Here is a 20,039-nt window from a genome sequence, read left to right as displayed (position 1 = left end):
GCTTCCCCATTTCTCTCTGCCTGCCTCTCTCCCTGTGATCTTTCTCTGTCAAATAAATAAATAAAATATTTGTTAAAAAACTATGATTTTAACCATTTTTTAAAAAGATTTTATTTATTTATTTGACAGATAGAGATCACAAGTAGTCAGAGAGGCAGGCAGAGAGAGAGGAGGAAGCAGGCTCCCCACTGAGCAAGGAGCCCGATGTGGGGCTCGATCCCAGGACCCTGGGCTCATGACCTGAGCCGAAGGCAGAGGCTTTAACCCACTGAGCCACCCAGGCGCCTCCTTAACCATTTTTAAATGGACAGTTCAGTGACATTAAGCATATCCGTACTCACGCAACCGTCACCACCATCCATCTCAAAAATTTTTTCATCTTCCCAAACTGAACCTCTGTTCTCACTAAACAATAACTCCCCATTGTGTCCTCCCCCAGGCCCTGACAACCACCATTCCACTTTCTATCTCTTTGAGTCATCTCAGTATCTCCTATGAGTGGAATCATACCGTCTTTGTCCTTTTGTGACTGGCTTATGTCACTTAGCATAGTGTCTTCAAGGTTCACCTCTGTTGTAGCGTGTGTCAGAACATCCTTTCTTTTTCAGACCAGATAACAATCTATGGTTTGGGTGTTACCATATTCTGTGCACCCACTTACCTGTTGATGGACATTTGGGTGGTTACCAAGGTGATGTATTCTTACTTATTCCCACAATTTAGACTTGCAGATAATTCAAAATCAATTCCATTTATTGAGTATTTAATAAGGGTGACTCACGGTGCTAGGAATTGTGAGAGTACCAAGGTGATTCAGACATGGTACCTGCTCTCGAGGAACATTGGGAAAGGAGGAAAGAAAGAAGTAAAGGAGATAGCATCCACTAATAGCTCACCATGCACCAGGAACTTTGCCCAATCACTGCACGTATTGCTCATGGCATCATTACGGGGTAGATATCGTAACATCTGCTTTACAGTGAGAAAAGAAAGTCTTGCGAACGTTCAGTAACCACCTCCAAAGTGGCAAGACTGGGACTCAAACCCACATCTTAGATGTGAAATGCTGTGTTCATTCTACTAGACCAGCTGTTCTCTTGGGTGCAAGGCAGAATGTGACAAATCCTGGGGGAAAAGCTACAGGAAGGTGGAAAGGAAGAAATGACCACCCTCCTGAGGTGACAGCCTCATTCATGGCAGAAGTCAGTCCTGGAGGTCAGGAGGGCTTATGTTTGACAGAGATAAGGGAGTAGAGGAAACTGTTGGAGCAGAGCAAAGGAGGGTTGGCAGGAAATGTAAGTGCAGACGGAGGGGCCAGAGGGATGTAACATAAAGCAGAGCGGGGCAAAATCAAGGACATTAAAGAATGCTAGCTCGAAGAGTCTGAACTCCGCCAGGTAGACAATGGGAAGCCATTGCAGGTTTTGAGTAAAAACAAAGACATAGCTGTACTTTGGAAAGGTCACCATGGGAACAGTGTATCAAAAGGATGGAGCGTGGGAGAGTTTAAAGGTGGGAAAGCCAGTGAGGAAGTTACTGAAATTAGCAGATGAGACATAATTAGGCAGAATGGAAAGAGGATACAGAGGTCAGAGCTATCTTAGAGGTGGGGACAACAGAACCAGGGCACTGATGCTTTCTGAACAGGATGACCATACATCCCACTTTGCTTGGCACATCTGCCTTCCTGGTTTAACTACTAATAGCATTCTTTCACTCCCAAAGACATCCAAGTTAGGGCAATAAAGCATATGTCACACTAATTAAGAGGAATAAGAAAACAGAATCAAAGGCGACCCTCAAAGATTTTGAACACAGATTAATAAGGAAAGTGGTAACACCTTTAGAAGCACAGGAAGGAAATGAGGTTTTTTGGAGAGATGATGAGTTTGGATTTGGACGTGCTGAGTTGACTGCTGAGGTGAGGATTTATTTAAGGGAGATAAGCACCTTGCCCGTGGATTTGCGCTGTATCACATGAAGGAAGGCATCATTGACCTAAAAAATTAAAAAAAAAAAAAATGTGATCACACTTGCATATTTCAACAAATAGTGGCTGGTAGTTTGAGTCTTAAAATAGTTCAAATATTAAGACTGTCTCCAATGAACTATATAGAGCTGACTATGCAATACTAACTAAATAATTAATCACCACAAACTCAAGGGGAAAAAATAATATTTAAGAATAACCCAATCTTGGAATATTTCTGTCTCAAGTATGATTTTCAATGTTGTCAGATAAATGATACCAGGTAAAAACTCCTCAGGGCTGTCCATATTCTATGGTAATACTTCTGTGTGTTCTAGTTTTTGAAAGAATATAGCCCCTGCCAGAAGAATCAATAGTTTAACATGATGCAATTTTTAACTTTTTATTAAAATTGTCCTGTTTCCAGAGTAACCAAAATTGCAATCTATCTCAAATCCTATTTTTCTAGAAGTACAAGGTTATAAAACATAAATAAAGAAGCAGCCACAGTAATCAAGACAATGTGATACTGGTGAAAGAACAGATAAACGGATCAATAGAACAGATTAGAGTCCAAAAACAGACCCAACCAAATACAGGCAACTAATCCTTAACAAAAGAGCAAAGGGAATTCAATGGAGAAAGGACAGCCTTTTCAAGAAATGGTGCTAGAACTTACTAAACATCCATACACACAAGAAATGAATCAAGACGTTCTCCCTACACCTTTCACAAAAATTAACTCAAAATGAATCTTACACCTATATGTAAAAGGCAAAGCTATAAAAGTTTCAGAAGAAAATAGAAAAAAAAGTCCACATCACGTTGGATCTGGCAGTGAGGACCAAAGCATGATCCATAAAAGAAAAAAACTGGTAAGTTGGACATCATAAAATTACAAACTTCTGCTCTGCAAAAAACCCTCAGGAGAATGAGAAGACAAGCCACAGTCTGGGAGAAAAATCTTTGTAAAATGCATGCCTCATAAAGAACTTGTATCTAAAATATACAAAGAAGTCTTAAAACTCAACAATAAGGGACGCCTGGGTGGCTGAGTCGGTTAAGCATCTGCCTTCAGCTCAGGTCATGATCCCAGGGTCCCGGGATTGAGTCCCACATCGGGCTCCCTGCTCAGTGGGAAGCCTGCTTCTCTCTCTCTGTCTGTTGCTCTGCCTACTTGTGCTCTCTCTCTGTCAAATAAATAAACAAAATCTTAAAAAAACAAACAAACAAAACTTAACAATAAGATGGGGTGCCTGACTGACTCAGTCAGTGGAGTGTGCAACTCTTGATCTTGGGTTTGTCCTAAGTTCAAGCCCCACCTTGGGTGTGGAGATGACTTAAAAATAACGTCTTGATTTTTGAAAAACTCAATAATAAGAAAACAAACAACCCGATTAAAAAGGCAGCAAAAAATCTGAACAGACACCTCATCCATAAAGACAGACAGATGGCCAAAAAGCATATGAAAAGATGTTCAATATCATCTGTCGTTAGAACAATGCACTCAGAAATGAGATACCCCCACACACCTTTCAGAACAGCTAAAATCCAGAACACTTACAACAGCAGATGCTGGCAAGGATCTAGAACAACAGAAACTTTTGATTCATTGCTGATGGGAATACAAAATGGTACAACCACTTTGGAGGACAATTTGGTAGTCTCTCACAAGGCTAAACATATTCTTACCATGTGATTCAGCAATCACATTCCTAGGAAATAAACTCAAAACTTAGGTCCACACAAACGTTTATAGCACCTTTAGCCACAATGGTCAATGCTCGGAAGCAACCAAGATGTCCTTCAGTACGTGAATGAGTAAACAAACTGTGGTACATCCGAGCAAAGGAATATTATTCTGTGATAGGAAGAAATGAGTGATCAAGCCATGAAAAAACATGGGACGGGCGCCTGGGTGGCTCAGTGGGTTAAGCCGCTGCCTTCGGCTCAGGTCATGATCTCAGGGTCCTGGGATCGAGTCCCGCATCGGGCTCTCTGCTCAGCAGGGAGCCTGCTTCCTCCTCTCTCTCTCTCTGCCTGCCTCTCTGCCTACTTGTGATGTCTCTCTGTCAAATAAATAAAATTAAAAAAAAAAACAACAAAAAAAAACATGGGACAATCTTAAGTGCAGTGTTAAGTAAAAAAGACAGTCGGAAAAGGATGCATACTATATGATTCCAACTATATGACATTCTGGAAAGGCTGCAACTCTACAGACAGTAGGAAGATCAGTGGCTGTCAGGGGTTGGGGTGAGGAGCAGGGGTGAATATGTGAAGCCCTGAGGATTCTTTAGAGCAGTAAATCTATTCTGTATGATACTGTAATGATGGACACATGGCATTACACATTTGTTTTGGCAAAACCTACAGAACTGTACAGCACAAAGAGTGAGCTCTAATGTAAATGATGGACTTCAGTTAATAATAATGTATCAATATTGGTTTTATCAATTGTAGCAAATGTACCACAAATGCAAGATGTCAACACCAGTGGAGGGGCACCTGGGTGGCTCAGTTGGTTAAGCATCTGCCTTTGGCTCAGGTCATGATCTCAGGATCCCGGGATGGAGCCCCTCATCAGGCTCCCTGCTCAGTGAGGAGCCTCTTCTCCCTCCTACTCTCCCTCTGCACTCTCTGCCTCTCTCTCCCTCTCTCAAATAAATAAATAAATAAAATTTAAAAAAAAAAAAAAGATGTTAACTAGGGAAACTGGATGGTGGGAAAAGGAATATATGAGAATGTTCTACATTTTCTGTTGAATTTTTCTATAAACCTAGAAGTGCTGAAAAAGCACAGTCTCCTGATACTTAAAAAATAAAAAATGCAAAAAATTAAAATGAAATAATGCAAAGAATGGAGGAAAATATAAGTGTCATTATTTACATATAATAATCTACATATAATAATCTACAACCAAAGCAATGGACAAGCAAATAAGAGAGATCAGTAAGATTGTAAGGGATGAGATCGGCTAACAAAAATTACTGACATCTCTCTGTATCAAAATAATCAACTAGGAAATATAACAGAAATAAAATAAAAATAAAAATAAAATTGTCTTCTCAAAGGCAACAGAAACAGTAAAGTACTATAATTAGCATAACTAAGAATGATCCACAAGACTTTATGGAGAAAAACTTTAAAATCTACTTAAAAACATGAAGGATCTGAATAAATGGTAATATGACCCTGTTTATGAAATAAGACAACATTATAAAAAAATCAATACGTCCCCAAATTAATCTAAAAAGCCAATGCAGGGGCGCCTGGGTGGCTCAGTGGGTTAAGCGTCTGCCTTTGGCTCAGGTCAAGATCCCAGGGTCCTGGGATGGAGGCCCACATTGGGCTCCCTGCTTGGCAGGGAGCCTGCTTCGTCCTCTCCCCTCCCCATCCCCTGCTTGTGTGCTCTCTCTCTCTCTCGCTATTTCTCTTTCTCTCAAATAAATAATCTTTTTTTTTAAAAAACCACAAAATTTACCTAAAAGGATAAAGATTCACAAAAAAACTAAATCAAATTTTAAAAACTAAGGTGGAAGAGTGACACTTCCAGATATTAAAACATACTTCAAAGCTATAAAGATAAAAAACAGTATGATATTATTATAGGAACATAAATCTGAACTGAAGAAACAGAAGAGAAAGCAGAGTGTATCTGGGAACTTGAAGATAGCACGACAAATAAATGGAGAAACAATTAACTATTTGGTCCAGGATAACTAGCTTACTAAAAGGGGAAAAATAAAAATTGGTTACCTAATTTATATCTAATACAGAGATAACTTAAGATGGATTAAATCCTTAAGTGTAAAATACAAGTATAATGTTAGTGGAGAGGAGCCCCTGGGTGGCTTACTCGGTGAAGCAGCCAACTTGATTTCAGCTCAGGTCACGAACAGGTCCTGGGATCGAGCCCCGCATTGGGGTCCATGCTCAGTTGAGAGTCTGCTTGAGATTTTCTCTCTCCCTCTCGTTCTGCCCCTCCCCCTGCTCATGAGTGCTCTCTCTCTCTCTTTCAAATAAATAAATCTTTAAAAATAGGAAAAAAGGTAGTAGAGAAAAATAGAGAAGATCACTGTGGCCCAGATAGGAAAAAGAACTTTTTAAACATGTCCCAAATAGCACTAACCCACAAGGCAAAATATCAATGTGTTTGATTACATTAAATTGAGACAAGGGTGATAGAGAAATGACAAATTCGGAAGGACAGAGTTTTCCAAAGTCTCAAACTAACGTCCAGAACCTTGCTACTCACAGGGTGGTTCAAGGACCATAGGTTTCTGCATTATCTGGGAGCTTATTAGAAATCCACAATCTTGGGGCACCTGGATGGCTCAGTGGGTTAAGCATCTGCCTTCAGCTCAGGTCATGATCTCAAGGTCCTGGGATCGAGCCCCACATCGGGCTCTCTGCTCAGTGGGGCACCTGCTTCCTCCTCTCTCTCTGCCTGCCTCTCTGCCTACTTGTGATCTCTGTCTGTCAAATAAATAAAGAAAATCTCTAGCAAAAAAAAAAAAAAAAAAGGAAATCACAATCTTGAGCCCCCTTCCACCTTCAGTGAATCATAATCTGCAGCTTAACAAGATCCCCAGGTGTTCCGTACACACATTAAAATCTGCAAACGTCAGATTACACAAGGAACTTTTGCAAATTAATAAGAAAGAGGCAGGAAGCCCTGCAGAAAACTGCATGAAGGGTTTAAATTGCTAAACTCGAATGTTTACCAAATCTATAACGAGAAGCTTACATTGATTAGAAATCAGGGAAATGCAAATTAAAATAATAACATGCCACTTAATGCCTATTGGTTTGGCAAAAATCAGAAAGTAGGACAATGCTATGTAGCAACAGGGTGGTGAAAAAAGAATTGGCACGTACCCTGGCACTGCTGGCAGGGGCCATAAACTGATCAAGTCATCCTGGAGAGCACTTGGCTGTCAAATTAAGTATGCATACATTGTGTGACCCGACAACCCTACCTCCGGGAAAATACTCCCAAAGCAACTTTGCACAAGTCCCAACGGTGAGACTGCAGACGCTAGTGCCTATTACGGTGGCAGGGAAACAGGTCAACCCCAGCGTGCATCACTGGGAAGCAGAGGTATAAACCACGGCAGGGGCACACCACGGCCCCCTTGGCAACAGTGGGAAGCAATGAACTGGAAACAGCACCAGCAACAGAGGTGGGTCTCAAAAAGACAGCACTGAGTGAGAAATGAAGAAATAGAATAAGGCCTACAGCACAACCCTCTGTTGTTATTTATTTGTGTAACTTGAAAATAAACGAGCATAGGGGCGCCTGGGTGGCTCAGTGGGTTAAAGCCTCTGCCTTCGGCTCAGGTCATGATCTCAGGGTCCTGGGATCGAGCCGCAGGGAGCCTGCTTCCTCCCCTCTCTCTCTGCCTGCCTCTCTGCCTACTTGTGATTTCTCTCTCTCTGTCAAATAAATAAAATCTTTAAAAAAAAAAAAAAAGAAAAAGAAAATAAATGAGCATACAAAAAAATGTATGTTTTACAAGGACATATAAATCCAAGGACATGTACCAAACGCACTACAGAGAGTGAGTCTGACGAGAGGAGAAAGAGGGAAGGACGGTAGTGGGCAGCGAGGATAACGGGAATCGGGAGATACGGACTCCAGAAATACACTGAGGAAGAAACAAAGGATGGTCCAACAATGCAAATGTGCGCTGAAATAAGAAATATGGAAACCAGCCCTTCCCCCTTGAAATCCTTCCCCCAAAGCATAGAAAAAAGTAATTAAATAAAAAGAAGCAGAGAAACCCATCAATCAGTCAAACAAATCGATTCTCTGCAGCACAAAATCCCTGTTTTCAAAAACATCTGCCTTGCGGTTCTTTGTGCCTTACAGAGACCTTTCCAGTCCATGCAAATTTAGACCTACTCAAAGGAGGGGGTAGAGGTCTAAGACGCGTGTTTTGAAATACGCATCCCTGCCCTGTCGATCACCATCAATCCCCTCACTCGGAGGCACAGCTCAGGTGACTCACAGCAGCATCTCTTCCTGTCAGTTCGAAGCCCCTTGTTTCCAGAGATCTGTCACAGCCCTACGACAGAAAATACTCGGGAAAGCAAGCATGATTCGAGAGAATGATACTTCTTTTACCTGGCATCCTAGAGAAATGAGCAATCTCCTAACAAGTAAATCTTGACATAAAAAGAAAGTTGTCCCTTTCAATGCTAGAGCTTCTTTTTAATCATTTTGCATATAAATATTTATAAAAATGCAGCACACATTTACCTCACTTCTCTGAAAGATAACAATGGGGGAAAGCATAAGTTTTTTTGCCTGGGTGGCTCAGTGGGTTAAAGCCTCTGCCTTCGGCTCAGGTCACGATCCCAGGTCCTGGGCTCTCATGGGGCTCCCTGCTCGGCAGGGGGCCTGCTTTTCCCCTCTCTCTCTGCCTGCTGTGGTCTCTGTCAAATGAACAGATGAAATCTTTGGGGGAAAAAACCAAAAGAACTGAATGTTTAGTAAGTGTGATAAGGCTCTGAGTGAGAAACTAAGAAGGGAACTGCAGGGCCCGAGACCGGAGTTTTTGACAGCTAATTCAGATGCCTGGGGACATTTTACTCCTTCTGCATTCTCCCTGGAGAGGGAGGCTGCTCCAGACCCATCCCCAGAGAGACCCACAGGCTGTTCCCAGAACCCTCCCCACCTCCCGTGAAGCCATAATTAAATTTGTCTCTGGGGATATGCAACCCGGAATCTGGGGGCAGGGTGAGGATATTGCTTTTGTTCTGGGTTCCGCTGCTGGAATTTTTAATTAGCTTATCAAGCAGGACTCAGCGGAGTAAGCTATAGCTCCCGAAATACATGACGCTGACTCATGCCTCCTTAGAAACCATCCCTTCCCCCTATCATAACCCTGTCCTAAGAGCTTCCCGACAAAACAAATTCCTTAAGTCTTAGTTTTTGTTGACTGGCATACAGAATGTACCCCATGAAAGCTGATGAATCAAATGAACTCATGAATGAATGACTACACCCGGACTCAGTGGGCTTGTTTTTTAAGGGAAAAATGTTTAGTTAGTGATACACAGTCCCAGCTGAATTATATTTATCATGTCATTGCTCTGATTACAAGTTGATATGAATCTTCTTTGAGAAGTCAGTCAATGCATTTTACCAAAAAAGAGACACAGCTGACAAATAAGCATATGAAAAGATACCCGAGATCATTATTCCAGAGAGAAATGCAAATTAAACCCACAATCCGAAACCACCAGATACCTACTGGAAGGGCTAAAATGAAGGAAAACCACCTGACAGTATGAAATTCTGGCAGGTGCCCAACAATACTGTTGGTGGGGATGAAAAATACAACCACCACCCTGAAACTCACTTGGTAGTTCATTAAAGGTTAAATGTAGCAAAACGTTAAATAGTAGCAAATCATTACAAACAAAATCCCCAGCGTACAAAAAGAAAATGCATGCTGGAGCACCAGTGTCTCACCCAGAATATGCCAAGAAATAGAAAACCCAGATGCTACATATGGGCTTTGGTAGGAATGCAGTAACAGTGGCCGTGTCTTCAAAACCTGGGTTGTAGAGAGGCATGGGAAACACTTGTAGCAAGGCAAGAAGAGAGAGCAGCGGACACAGTCAAGGGTGCCTCTTCCTGAGAAGCATCGATAACTGGCATTTGTATGATTCTGCATAGAATTCCTTTAAACCGACATTCTTGGGGCACCTGAGTGGTTCAGTGGGTTGAGCCTCTGCCTTCGGCTTGGGTCATGATCTCAGGGTCCTGGAATTGAGCCCTGCATCGGGCTCTCTGCTCAGCAGGGAGTCTGCTCCCCCCCACCCTGCCTGCCTCTCTGCCTACTTGTGATCTGTCAAATAAATAAAGAAAATCTTAAAAAAAAAATAAAATAAAATAAACAGACATTCTTATCTAATGATGTTAACTAGGGACCACTGGAGACTGGGAGGAATAAACCTGCTCTGTAAATAAAGCCCACTATATGTCTCTGCAAATTTATTAGAAGTTAAACATATGGTTAGCACATGATGCAGAAATCCCAGTCCTAAAATTTAAAAAAAATGTCTGTAGAACACTTGAATGTGAATGTTTATACAAGTTTGTATGTAATCACCAAAAACTAAAAATAATCAAATTATTAATTGATAAATGAAAAAACAAGTTATGGAACGCCCACACAATGAAACACTCTTCCGCAGTTAAAAAAAAAAAAAAAAAAAGAACAAATTACTGACATATGCAAAACCATGGGTGGGGTGCCAGGGTGGCTCCGTCAGAGAGGTGTCTGCCTTCAGCTCAGGTCATGATCCTGAGGTCCTCAGATCACGCCCCATGTGGGGCTCCCTGCTCAGCGAGTCTGTTTCTCCCTCTCCCTCTCCTCCCCTCATGCTTGCTCTCTTTCTCTCTCTCTCTAATAAATAAAAATTTTAAGATTTTATTTATTTATTTATTTATTTGATAGAGAAAAACAAGAGAGAGAAGGGAACGAGAGAGGGAACAAAAGCAGGGGGAGGAGAGGGAGAAGCAGAATTCCCACAAAGCAGGGAGCCCAATGGGGGCTCAATAAGACCCTGGGATCATGACCTGAGCAGAAGGCAGACACTTAAAGACTGAGCTATCCAGGAGCCCCTCTAATAAATAAAATAGTCGGGGGGGGGGGGGGGGACATGGGTAAGCCTCAGAAGAATTACGCAAGGTTTGAAAGAAGCTAGACCTTAAAGACCACTCGTGTATGAGTCCATTTATATGACAGTCTGGAAAAGGTGAAACTTTGAGGAGAGAAAACAGACCAGTGGTTGCTAGGGGCTGTGGGCTAGGAAACAGGGATTGGTGACAAGGGGCACAAGGGCCCCTTTCAGAGTGATGGAAACGTTCTATATCTTGATTGCAGTGGGGTGGTTACATGACTTTATGTGTTTGTCAAAGCTTGGAGTGAATTTTACTAAATGTAGATAAAAGCTCAATAAACCTAACTTAAAAAAAAGTCAAGTCACGTATTATAAAACCCCACTATAAAGAAATCTTCAAAACTAAATGTCAGCCTGGTTTCCTTGAAAATAAAGCCTAGTCAAAGTATACACCCTAGAGGCACCAGGGTGGCCCAGTAGGTTAAGCATCTGACTCTGAATTTCAGCTCAAGTCATGACGTCAGGGTTGTGGGATCAAGCCCCAGGTCGGGCTCTGTGCTTAGCAGGGACTCTCCCTGGGATTCTCTCTCTCCCTTTCTCTTTCTTTCTCAAACAAATAAATGTTTGGGGGAAAAAAAAAGTATGCCTTAAGGCTTCACTGCAATCCAAGGGAAGCAAGGGTGAGGGAAAAGGTGAAGAGAATCAAGGAAGGAGGTGTGTGTTACTGATCCAGAACCAGACGCGGCTCCGGGGGACCTCTCCAGAAGGGCCTTATAGAGCCCGCTGCTTGTTGACATACTCCATCAGGAGGAGCAAAGACAGCAATTTGTCTCGTCTTTCATTTGTCAAATCCTTCTTCCTTGGGGTAAACTCCCCACCAACTTCCTGGTTGCATTACCCAGACCCCCGCATCCAGTTTCTGGGGAAGCCAGAGCGCTTCAACAGGTCCTTGGGCTCAGAACTGCTCACCAGGGCCACAGCAGCTCCCACGAGGAAGAGCACAGTGGAGGCCCTGCCAAGAATCAGCCCTCCCACCAAGGAGAGCATGCGACCACAAGTATTAGGAGATGGGCCCTGGGGACAGAGTCTGACTGTAAGATGGCAGGGATCAGTGGTGTGAACCATCATTAGAGAAAGGTGACAAGGGGCCAGGGCCTGGGGCGGATGTCACTGGCAGATATGGAGAGCCCCATGAACTGGATCTGAAGGAGTGAACACAAATTAGTACCTACCTTCCCGAAACTTAGACAGTAATTTAATGTTTTTTAAGATTATTTATTTATTTATTTATTGGACAGAGAGAGATCACAAGTAGGCAGAGCAGCAGGCAGAGAGAGGAGGAAGCAGGCTCCCTGCTGAGCAGAGAGCCCCATGCAGGGCTCGATCCCAGGACCCTGGGATCATGACCTGAGCCGAAGGCAGAGGCTTAACCCACTGAGCCACCCAGGTGCCACAGACAATAATTTAATTTTTAAGAATATTCCACAGATATACCCAGGAAACTTCAAGTAAACAATTTCTCTCTATCAAATTTATTCATGTGGTGACCTCACCTGACTTTTAGATGACAATCGAGTTCAGATCTCTGAGGTGTAAGTCCTATGTCTGGATGAGACGTGTGTGAGCATCTCTCTACAGAAAGCAGACTTGGCGCCTCTGCATAAGACCATCCCCTGGACAGATCAGGGGGCTCATGTATGGCCCGTCCATCAGGGCACGGATACAACACTTCAGAAAATAATAAATTCTAATTAAAATTCAAAATCTAAAGACTGTCTCTCTAATCCTGCCCATGAAATGTTCTATGCAAATGTGTTATAGTTCACGGGACCTGAAAAATCTCAACTCTGTATATTTATAACGGCCCGGTATGTTCCTTTACACAATATAGTAAGTGTCTGCTAAGTGCTTTTACATGTGTTATCTTATTTAATCTTCACAATGACCTTAGTAGGCAGAGTACATAACCGCCCCCATTACAGATGAGGAAACTCAAGCATACAGACGTGAGCGATCTGCCCATAGCCAGTTAAGTGGTAGGGCCAGGATCTGCACTCAGGAGGTCTGAACGATCACCTTCTACTCTCAGTCAGCCATTCCACACATACACGAGTACCTGCCAGGAGCTGGAGACAAGGAGATGCATGGTCCCTGCTCACATAAAGTTTATGGTCTATGGGAATGACAGGCATTGAACTATCACAAGCAGACAAAGAAAACGCACAGAGTGCTTCGGGAGCTCATATCTCGTGCCTATCAGACAGGCTAGGGAACAAAGTATATATATATATATAGTCATTAACATCAACTATCAAGGTCAAATCTATAAGCCCATATGTTCAGGAGAAAAGAAAGCTAGGAAGCACTGGTATCCGTGGTTATTGTATGTATATATTTGTGTATATATATGCACAGTCATTTTCAGAGTCCAGGCAGGTTCTGATAAATAATTTTTTCTCATACGTTAACAGATTTACATGAAAAATATTAATGGGTTGAGTGAAATTAACTATATACATTCATTTAATCATCTTCACTTAAAATATATATATATATATATATATATATATATATATATATAAAATCTGGTTGTGCCTGGGAAAGTTCAAGACTCCTGGCAGTTTGAACTGTAAGGATAGATAATTCTCTGATGGATGGACAAACTTCATACTCGATAAGTAATACATAGATAATTCTCTGATGGATGGACAAACTTCATACTCGAAAAGAAGGTGTCTAAGAAGCAATTTCCTGGCTTATTTGAGGGGAGAGTCCAACACAGACATAAGGAGCTCAATTCTAGTGTCAGAACAACCTGGACTGGATTCTAGGTCTGCTACTTACTACATAATACTGGGTAGTCTTGATTTCTTCTTCTGTAAAATGTGATAACGGTTCAGGGGCACCTGGGTGGCTCAGTGGGTTAAAGCCTCTGCCTTTGGCTCAGGTCATGATCCCAGGGTCCTGGGATCGAGCCCTGCATCGGGCTCTCTGCTCAGCAAGGAGCCTGCTTCCCTTCCTCGCTCTCTGCCTGCCTCTCTGCCTACTTGTGATCTCTGTCAAATAAATAAATAAAAATCTTTAAAAAAAAAAATGGTTCATAGCTCAAGGGAGCATTATGAAGAGGAAAAGAGAAAATGCATGTCAAGTGCTTAGCACCATTCTTGACCTACAGCACGCACCTAAGACATGGGAACTGCCACTTCTATTCCTAGTCCTTTAAATAGTTGACATACGGGGAAAAGAGAGAGAGAGAAGAAATCGTAAGTGGAGGGGGTGTGAATGAGATGAAATGGTTAGGGAGAATGGCCCCATCAGAGGGCCCAGGGATAGCAGGAAGGTCAGCAGAATGGGAAGAATCAGATTAACCCCGTCTGCAGAGCCCACATTGGAAAGGAGCAGAACAAATGGAAGCTGACAGGAGGTTAGTAATTATAGTTCATTCGTGTTTAAGAGAAGAGAGAACTTTAACGTGAGTGATTAAAGCAATAATTCAGGGATGCCTGGGGGGCTCAGTCAGTTAAGCGTCTGCCTTCAGCTCAGGTCATAATCCCAGAGTCCTGGGATCGAGTCCCGCATCAGGCTCCCTGCTCGGTGGGGAGCCTGCTACTCCCTCTGCTTGTGCACTCGCCCTCTCTCTCTCTCTCTGACAAATAAATAAATAAAATCTTTTTAAAAAATAAAAAATTTAAAAATAAATAAAACAATAATCCCAATCTGGCTTTCTCTCCTGCCTGAGCAGCACCTGGGACAGGTCAGTGGGGGAGAAGAGGCGGTTTAGACTAGCCAGCGTTGCACGCCTGTCCTGATTGTCCTCATCCTCTATCAACAGGTGTAGGTGAGCCGTGTGTAACGCAAATCGCAGCTCGCTAGACACATGATAAAAGCCACAAGACGGAATGGGACTCAGAAATTCTTGAATCTGGTGGTCTTTATTTTTAAGCCACAAACCTCTTCACAAAAGAAAAAGATGAATGCAAAGGTAAAAATGTGCAGCTACTCAGACCCCCCGCTGTGGAGGAGGTCCCAGAGCCCAGGCTGCTCAGGCCTCCCCCTACCTGCCCACATCCTGGCTGGGGCCTCCCTGTAGGGAAACATGGAGATGGCAGGTTGGAAAGGACAGGAGACTTTCACCCAGCTGCAACAGGAGAAGGCAGAGCCGGAAGTAGTCGGAAGTATCCGACCAGTTTTCTGAAGGCCAGACAGGTTCTCTTTTTATCACCCGATGCAACCCTCCGGACTGACATATGAAAAAAAAGAGGAAAAAAGTAAACCATATTCGAGAAGAATATCCCCCATCAAATATCAAAATGGAAGGCTGGTGGGCAACAAAGTCTGGCATGGACAGAGGGGCGGGGGGGCGGCAGTGATCTGCATATGAACAAAATGTACCCCCCCCATCGATGCTGATGGGAGTCACCAAAACAGGTTTTTAAACATTAACACAAATTAAACCAAAAAAAGAAAAAGAAAAGGACTTCACAGTGAATGCCTAACAGATTGACATTTACAACTATATTGCATATGCATGCACACAATTACACTTTGGAGGAAGTTTAAGCCGCATTGATGGGACTGAGGGGGAATGAAAAAAGGGAGTGAATAGCCCACAAAATTAACCACAGTGACTAATGGATGAATTACAGTCCTAGGATGCGGGGTGTAATTTAGTGTTTTGTTCACAGAACTTCAGCTTAGATCATCTCGTTGGACTTGAAAGCGTCTGTTTTCTAAAATCAAAGGTCAAGTTAAATGCTTCCTTCTTAGACTGTGTGTTACAGAGTTCACAGTTCATATTAACGCGGGTAAATGATTTTCTATAGTACCATCACTTCCCTCTGCTTAAGAAACAAGTGACGCAGGGAGAGCCCTCAGAATCCAGCTCCTCCCTGGTCTGGGCAAATTCAGCCTCCCAGGTGGCTCCCTAGGCCTGAGGCGACCCCCATACGACTCAGAAGACCTGGTGAAATCCCAACCCCTCATGGCCTGTGAGACCCCATTATTCTGCACTGCCTTTGTACCTTTTCATTCCATAAAAGGAGGATTCATGGAAGCCAGAGAGAAACTACCCAGTCATTTGACACCGATTATGTCCTGGTGTTTGGCCACATCACCTCCTTCAAGAGCATCTCACCTCCTCCAGTTTAAAAACTGCTCCGATGTGTGGCTGGATGCGCCCTTGCTGGCAATACTGAAGAGCCGAGGACAGGGTTCTGGAGAAGACGGGAAAGCTCTGCTCTTTGTATCGGCCCCAGTACAGCCCCATGGCTGAGATATTCTTCAAGAGCAGAAGGTTGGCTGGCACAGAAGCAATGTTTCCTCCAGCAAAACCCACCACCACGATCCTGCCTTCCCACGCCAGGCTGGGGGCAGAAAGGACAAGGAAAATAAATTATTAAAAAAAAAAAAAAAGCAACATATAAATATTCACACTCACTGGAATGGCTACTATAAAAAGCAATCACCACAATAGAACATAACAAGTGTTAGTGAAGATATGGAGAAACTGGAACCCTCATGTACTCTTCATGGGACTGTATAATGGTGCAACTGGAAAACAGTATGGAGGTTTCTTAGAAAATTAAAACTAGAACTACTGTATAATCTGGCAATGCCACTCTGGGTCTATAGCCAAAATCCCTGAAAACAGGGTCTTGGAGAGAGAGCGGCACTCCTGCGTTCACAGCAGCCCTATCTACTGTAGCCAAGAGCGAGAAGCAACCCAAATGGCCATCAACCAACAGACGGATAAACAAAACGTGTTCTCTAGATACAAAAGAATATTGTTCATTGAACAGGAAGGAAGTGCTGTCACATGCTATGACATGGATGAACCTTGAGGACATTACGCTAAATGAAATAAGCGAGTCACAAAAAGACAAATACTGTATGATTCTACCTACATGAAATATCTAAAGTAGTCAGATTCATAGAAACAGAAAGTTAAATGGCGCTTACCAGGGGTTGGGTGAAGGGAGAAACAGGAATTGATGTTTAATGGGTTCAATGGGTTTAATTTTAGATTTGCCAGGTGAAAAAGTGATAGACATCTATGCCACAACAATGTAAATATACTTTACGCTACGGAACTACATACTTAAAGATGGTTAATATAAAAAGTGGTTAATATTGCAAATTTGACATTATGTATTTTTTCAACCACAATAAAATGTGTAGAATGAGAAAAAGCAATCTACATTAACTCACAGAGATAAAAAGCAGACATTAGGGTAGGTGGGGGCGGAGGAGGGCAGTTACTATTTAACAGGTAATAGAGTCTTTGCTGCGGATGGGGACACAACATTGTGAGCGTACTTAATGCCCCTGAAATTTATACTTACAAATGTTTAAAATGGTAAGTATTAAGTTACATATATTTTTACCATAACATTTTTTAATCTTTTTTTTAAAGATTTCATTTATTTATTTGATGAGAGATCACAAGTAGGCAGAGAAACAGGCAGAGAGAGAGAGGGAAGCAGGCTCCCCGCCAAGCAGAGAGCCAAATTTTGGGGCTTGATCCCAGGACCCTGAGATCATGACCTGAGCTGAAGACAGACGCTTAAACCACTGAGCCACCCAGGTGCCCTTTATCATAACTTTAAAAAAAAAAAAAAAAGCAACAGGCATTAAACCCCCAGCTGAGAATTCCTCTTGACCTGACAAACAGGCAGGAGCGAAGCATCCTGTAACACTTCGGATTCTTCAGTAGGAAAACATAAAAATAAGCTATAAGCGGGGCACTGGGAGTGGGGGCGTGGGGGTCAATAAGTCAAGAATTTGCCTTTGGCTCAGGTCATGATTCCAGGGTCCTGCGCCGATCCAGGCCCGCATCAGGCTCCCTGCTCAGTGGGGAGTCTACTTCTCCCTCTCCCTCTGCCTACTGCTCCACCTGATTGTGCTCTAGCAAATAAATAAATAAATAAAAATATTTTTTAAAAATTTGTAAACATCTTTATATAGAATATGTGTATCTCTGTTTGGCTTTCACTTTTTGCTTTTCTTCTTTAGAGGGAAATGAGAAGCACTTGTGGTAACACTTGTGATAACTGGTTACCCATTACCCAAAAAGCAAGAGGGGCATGAGAGTTAGCAGCTCTCTGTCCTGGCTCTCCGTGGAGTCAACATCCTCCTTCCTTGGCTTCCCTGAGCACAGTACCACCCAGCACGGTGCAGGTATGCTCAGGGGCCAGAAAAGCAACTGGGACCCTTGGGTGGGTACACTGTTCTGTCCGCTTCTGTTTCTTCAGCTTTAAACTGAGATAAATCAAAAAATTGTACTTGCCAGGATGATAGGAGAAATAAAACCAGTATTAATGGAACACTCCAGAGATCCTGGTTAAAAACAGAGTGAGAACCGGTGTGAATACAACAGTCTCATTAAAACTCGCTGGCTGCTTCTGAAACCAGTAAGATCAAAAGAGTCTGTGCTTTGGCGCATGGTGAACTAGGGACCAGGTTATTCTAACATCTGAATGATGATCCAAAGAATTACCCACACTACGTATATAAAGTAGTTAATCGGGGCCAGCATAGCTGAATTTAACACATGCATAATTTCTAAAGCATTCAATATTGCCAGCTAGAGAGTCTGCAGTCATTTTCTGGATATTTTCCAGTTGGATATCTTGTTTTTCTATATTTAAGCATTTCCTGATTTTCCCTCTGCTTCTATTCCTTTTCACACTCCCACTCAGCTGTTCTCGTTGATGCCGAAACCTACAGGAAAAGTGAGCAGCAAAAATGTAAGGCCAGAAGGAAGACAGGTCTGGAAAGTTTCAGCAGATCCCCAGGTCCAGCCCCCTTCTAGAAAGACCACCACACGCACCTGCGGAGCGCCTCCAGAAAGACATCTCCTCCCACAGTGTCGATGGCCACATTCACCCCTGCACTGCCCACCAGCTTCCTCACTGCCTCCTTCAGGCTGCCCTGACTATAGTTCACAGTGGACTGTGCGCCTTTCTGCAATGCCAGCTTGCACTTCTCGTCACTTCCAGTTGCAGCTATCACCTGCACAGAGAATGCAAAGTTTCTGATGATCCAGAATATGTATAAGAGGGGCTCACCCTACCCACCCGGCGTCCCACCAAAGGGTACCAACCAAGGAAACCAATGTGACCTTGCTGCCCTCACATCAGCCTCAACCCCACACATCAGGGCTAACACTCAGCACCAGCACACTAGCCCCCCACACCGGCTGGCCATGGGGTCCACATTTCCAGGAATCCTGGAACCCCAATGAGTCTAGCTTGAAGATGACTCAGGAGACACTCAGAAAGTCTTCTCCAAATAGGGCTGAAACCATCATTTCCCGAGCACTTACTGTGAGTGAAGTCGTGAGGATACCCAAGCTTAGAGTCAAGATAGCAAAGTACAGCAGTGTGAAGGTGGGGGGGGTATGAGGGTTGCAGAAGTGCAAACGAGAGGTAGCCAGTCTAGATCGCGATCTCGAAAAGCTTCTCGGAGGGTAAAATATGATTCAGTAGGAAGATGCTGACGTTGGAAGGACCTGAGTTCAAATCATGACTCTGCTACTAACGAGCGGTGTTACCTAAGACAAATGACTTAGTAAGAACTAATACTTACATATTACTATGTGCCAGCTTCTCTTCTAAATGCTTTACATATATTCATAACTCACTTAATCCTCCTAATAGCCCAATGATACACACACAGTGAGCATCCCCACTTTAGAGATGAAAAACTGAAGCAAAAGAAGTTTTAAGTAACTTGCTCAAGGTCACAAAGCTAATGGGAGCAGAAGTGGGATCAAGCCCAGATTGTCCATCTCCAGAGTTCATGCTTTTAACCTCTACGATGCCCACCAGCTTTCCTAAGCTTCAGTTACCTCATCCATAAAAGAAAATTTGTTTTAAAAGACCAATGGAATACTGTGCAAAGGGCCCTTGGAAAACAAAATGTTAGATACATTGAATCTATTGTTACACATACACCATCGTTTATTCTATTTAAACCTCATAAGAACATTACAGGGGAAGTATAATGACATCCATTCTATAGATGGAGACACAGACCTAGAGGTTAAGTAATTAACTCAGGCTTAGCATGGTAGCAGGTGGTACAACCATTCAAACCCCAGCCCGCTGCTTGACTCCAAAGCCCATGCATTTCCACTCCATCAGCCTGGAAGAAAACCATCTTACCGCCTGGCAAAGATGGCCATGGGCCATACTGTGAGGAAGTCTGGGGTTTGGGTCTCCAGAAATTCTTCCAACATGTAAGCACTGCCTACAGGTGCCCTACCCCTGGATAGCACACACTAACCAGGGCAGTTTGGCCCCAAGGTGACATTCGGAATTTGCATCCAAACACACAAGATCATCAGTGCCCTTAGAAGACTTCAAACTCACCCATAACTATTTGAACCTGAGAGCTACCCTCAAGTACCTTCACACAGCGCCACAGAGAGCAG

General features: G+C 43.0%; 1 protein-coding gene across 2 annotated transcripts in view; it reads right to left on the bottom strand.

Moving 5' to 3' along the window:
• Positions 1–732: 732 nt before the first annotated feature.
• Positions 733–20,039, bottom strand: part of LOC116576277 (quinone oxidoreductase-like protein 2) — a 28,491-nt gene continuing 9,184 nt past the window's right edge. For both annotated transcript variants that reach the window (XM_032318336.1, XM_032318337.1), the window contains exons 8-10: positions 18,435–18,616; positions 15,741–15,969; positions 733–1,998 (exon numbers count right to left, since the gene is read on the bottom strand). In XM_032318336.1, the coding sequence (XP_032174227.1) occupies positions 1,930–1,998; positions 15,741–15,969; positions 18,435–18,616 (480 nt within the window). In that variant the 3' untranslated portion in view covers positions 733–1,929. The remainder of the gene's footprint in view (positions 1,999–15,740; positions 15,970–18,434; positions 18,617–20,039) is intronic.

Source organism: Mustela erminea, chromosome 17, assembly GCF_009829155.1.
Source record: "Mustela erminea isolate mMusErm1 chromosome 17, mMusErm1.Pri, whole genome shotgun sequence".
Taxonomy (NCBI): Eukaryota; Metazoa; Chordata; class Mammalia; order Carnivora; family Mustelidae; genus Mustela; species Mustela erminea.
This window is presented reverse-complemented; position numbering and strand designations above follow the sequence as displayed.